At 39.6% G+C, this 3,345-nt stretch overlaps 1 protein-coding gene across 1 annotated transcript in view; it reads right to left on the bottom strand.

The window, feature by feature from the left end:
* Nucleotides 1-1,243: 1,243 nt before the first annotated feature.
* The window catches only part of LOC118407990 (peroxisomal carnitine O-octanoyltransferase-like), an 11,376-nt gene continuing 9,274 nt past the window's right edge, over nucleotides 1,244-3,345 (bottom strand). The window contains exons 4-8 of the mRNA XM_035808594.1: nucleotides 2,602-2,713; nucleotides 2,228-2,321; nucleotides 1,943-2,056; nucleotides 1,688-1,789; nucleotides 1,244-1,381 (exon numbers count right to left, since the gene is read on the bottom strand). Of these exons, the coding sequence (XP_035664487.1) occupies nucleotides 1,268-1,381; nucleotides 1,688-1,789; nucleotides 1,943-2,056; nucleotides 2,228-2,321; nucleotides 2,602-2,713 (536 nt within the window). The 3' untranslated portion in view covers nucleotides 1,244-1,267. The remainder of the gene's footprint in view (nucleotides 1,382-1,687; nucleotides 1,790-1,942; nucleotides 2,057-2,227; nucleotides 2,322-2,601; nucleotides 2,714-3,345) is intronic.

Raw genomic sequence — 3,345 nt, 5'->3', positions numbered from 1 at the left:
AGCAATGATCAGTTCGGTCATATAGAATACACCACGGTGTATTCCGTATCACCCTCGGTACCAGCCCGACGTCGGGTAGGATCGCCCGAAGGCCGGAGGGTGATCCAACCGGCGGGAGGGCTGGGACAGATTGTACGTATGTCATACTCACATGAGAAAAGACATGTTCCAATGCGAAATGCGCCAGAAGTTGAGAAAATTTAGTGCCCACGAACAAAAATTGTTGCAACAATATTCCAACGTCGGAATCAGGTAATCCAATTTTCGACCACGCCGCGTTGGCGTGCACAGAAACCGTTCAAATTATTTGATAGAAGCCTGTGTGATAAAACTTCGAAGTCTGTGTGAGACTGCTTTTTATCACACGGTCCGGAACACCTGTATCGAACGTTATCGCGACCCAGGCATGACATAAAATTCTTTATTGCACAAGCCACCAACGTTTGGCGATAATTCTTCTGCCCCCTTCCGCATGGCAATACTGCCTGTTCTTCTCCCTACCGCCAGGTGGCGCTGCACGCTCGTTCTCATTGAAATGTCGAAAGTGGCATTTTTTTGGTCGAAAAATAAATCGGCTTTATTTTCAGTAAAAACTACCTGGTTGTTTAGGAAAATTCCTCTTTTAACCATAGCCAAAAAATGGAAACTTATTATTTTCGGTCCCATTGGCATGCATTACAGGGCAGGTAACAAACGTTACCGGTAACGTTTGTTACAACAGTCAACTTAACCCTTTATCTTCAAAAGGATTAACATTATTGGCTACATCATTTAGGCATACATTGACGTCCCTAGGGACATTTAAAAAGTAGGCAGCATTTTTGCACCGGGTCAGACAGAATGCTTAGAAAGCTTCAAACAATGGTAACGTTTGTTACAGTCATTTCTGTACAACATTTTGTAAGCAAGGTAGGATACAAACGTCAGTCTACAGTACTGTCCCCAATAATGACATTGCAGAAGGACTAACGACACTTGTGCAACAAAGCAATGTTCTATCATGTTGGTGATTTTGCATCTTCTTCAGTTCAATATCATTTTTTGGTGGTACAACATATCTCGCGATGAGATGGAAAATTCAGTATATATATATATATATATATATATATATATATATATATATATATATTATCAATGCAATTTCATACTCCACAACCACAGCCTTATTCATTAAAAGATGACATGGTACATTAAGTGCTACCGTACAAACGAACTAAGTAAGTAAGTTTAAGTATTCGATATACCCAAACATGCTCTGTACAGAATACTAATTAATGACAAATTTTAAGTATGTTACCTTTTGAATTGGTGCAATCCTCTGAGCCTGAGCAAGAAGGAAGTTTTTATAATAAATACCCACCATGCCATCTGCTGGAGTATGCTGAAAATATAAACGATAATCCCGTTGTAAACTTAAACAATGAAGATATTGTCCACGGGAGTATACAGGCATTGGGAATGAAACTGTTATGCGACGCACCTCTTTGTGCAAGAAGTATTGAAATGACATTGTCACTAACAGATGTTATTTGGAATGTCTGACCGTTTCCAAAATCATATCCAGTTGCTTGAGAAATTGCTACTTGGCAAGTATTGAAGTTTTTTTGGTTAACGACAATTCTTCAACAATGCGTATGATGTGCAGGATCTTTTCCAATGTAATGCATATAAGTAAACAAAAGCGTACATCGACTTGGGAAGCGAAAATACCACTCTTGAAGGCCACTCCAGTGTTCACATGGTCAAACCATCTGTTCCTACTACTTCCCACCAACACCTGGCGTAGGACCTAGATAGGGTTAAAGGCATTAGAATGTCAAGAAGAGAATGTTGTTCTGAGTATGCAACAAAACAATAAAAGATAAAAGCGAGACTTTTGGCTAAAAGCGACATGTGGTACAAAAGAAGCCCTACTGTGTACGCTCGAAACATCACCACTTACCTCTCCACTGTCCTTCGGCGTGGCATCGTCAAACGCTAAGACTATGATACTCTTCTCAATGACGGACAGGTTACGAGCATTGACTGGGTCCATCTCCACCATCTTCTCTCTAGTCTGTTTCAGCAAAATATGCTTTAGTCCTTCTTTTCTTTAGTCCATTAAGACTTTCAACAAAAATAGACCCTTCTCATTGATGTGCTACGGTGTCTTTTTAGTTTCATAAGTCATACTTACATTTGTAAACATTCTCACAGATATGAGTGCTTTGCTACGAATTTGACATACCTTTGCCCATTCTGTTCTGTTTCCCGCAGTTAGCACAGAGATGTGAGGTCCCTCACAGACGTTCTCACATTGTTGTTTCACGACCTCAAGTTGTCTGGAACAGAGGACAATGAGAAAATCCAATCGAAATCTATGATTAGTTGACATGAGGTAACCAAGCTCATGGACCAAAATGGATGTGTCGGATGGTCAATAGATCTATCAGTACCAGAACAAATTGTTTCCGGCCTATGAAGGTCTGAATTGTCTGGTCGTTTTCAAAACTTTCTTACGTTGATTAAGTAATTTTGTATTGACTAACCTGGCTTGTGCTTTGAAGCTGTAAACGTTTATGATTAAACGCTATTCTTAGTTTATAATCTAAGGATGATTACGTTTTAAGTTCTGCAGGAGTTAGAGGTTCACCCTCTTGATCGATGACCTCCATCTTGAACACACGACCCTTACACAGCACAGTGATGTGGGTGGGTGATGGGCCTTCTGATTCTGTGCAAAATCAGGGGAAAAAATTCGGTTCACACTACTTAAGAGCAAATGTCTGTAAGGATCAAACAATGGTGGCAAAGGTCAAAAAATCGATTTGGCTCATATTTTGCACAGTGATAGTACTTGGTCCACAACCCCTCAAAATAGCTTTCTTTTAGATCAAAACTCCTTGTTGCCATGGTAACGGGCCAAAAAAGTTTTCTGGCCATTTTCCCCAATTTTCGCATCTCAAAAACACGGAAATCGGCATACTTTACGGCATTATCACTCCAACACCTTTTATTGTATTGTCAAAACAAAACAAGATCTGAATAGACCAACAGTTTGGCTGTTTAGAAATTGTTGTGAAATTTCCAACGAGATAAAATTGAGTTCTTGGGCAGCATCAAAACAATACAATGTTTCAAGCTTCAAAATAACGTAATTTTTGGTCCAACTTTGTAACGCCATAAGTGCCGAGCTGGTAATTTTTTTGACTTGAAATTTGTACCCTGTATAGATGATTAATATTTCTATCAAATGCATTGTTGCAAAGTTTGGGGTCTTGTTTGGTTGTCACGTGGTCGTCCTCAAAAGTAGGCCAGTTTTTGCGTTTGACGAAAATTGTGAATTTTAGCCATGTTCAAAGTACT

Source organism: Branchiostoma floridae, unplaced genomic scaffold (assembly GCF_000003815.2).
Source record: "Branchiostoma floridae strain S238N-H82 unplaced genomic scaffold, Bfl_VNyyK Sc7u5tJ_1515, whole genome shotgun sequence".
Lineage (NCBI taxonomy): Eukaryota > Metazoa > Chordata > Leptocardii > Amphioxiformes > Branchiostomatidae > Branchiostoma > Branchiostoma floridae.
The sequence above is the reverse complement of the archived record's forward strand: the minus strand, read 5'-3'. Positions and strand labels throughout refer to the sequence as shown.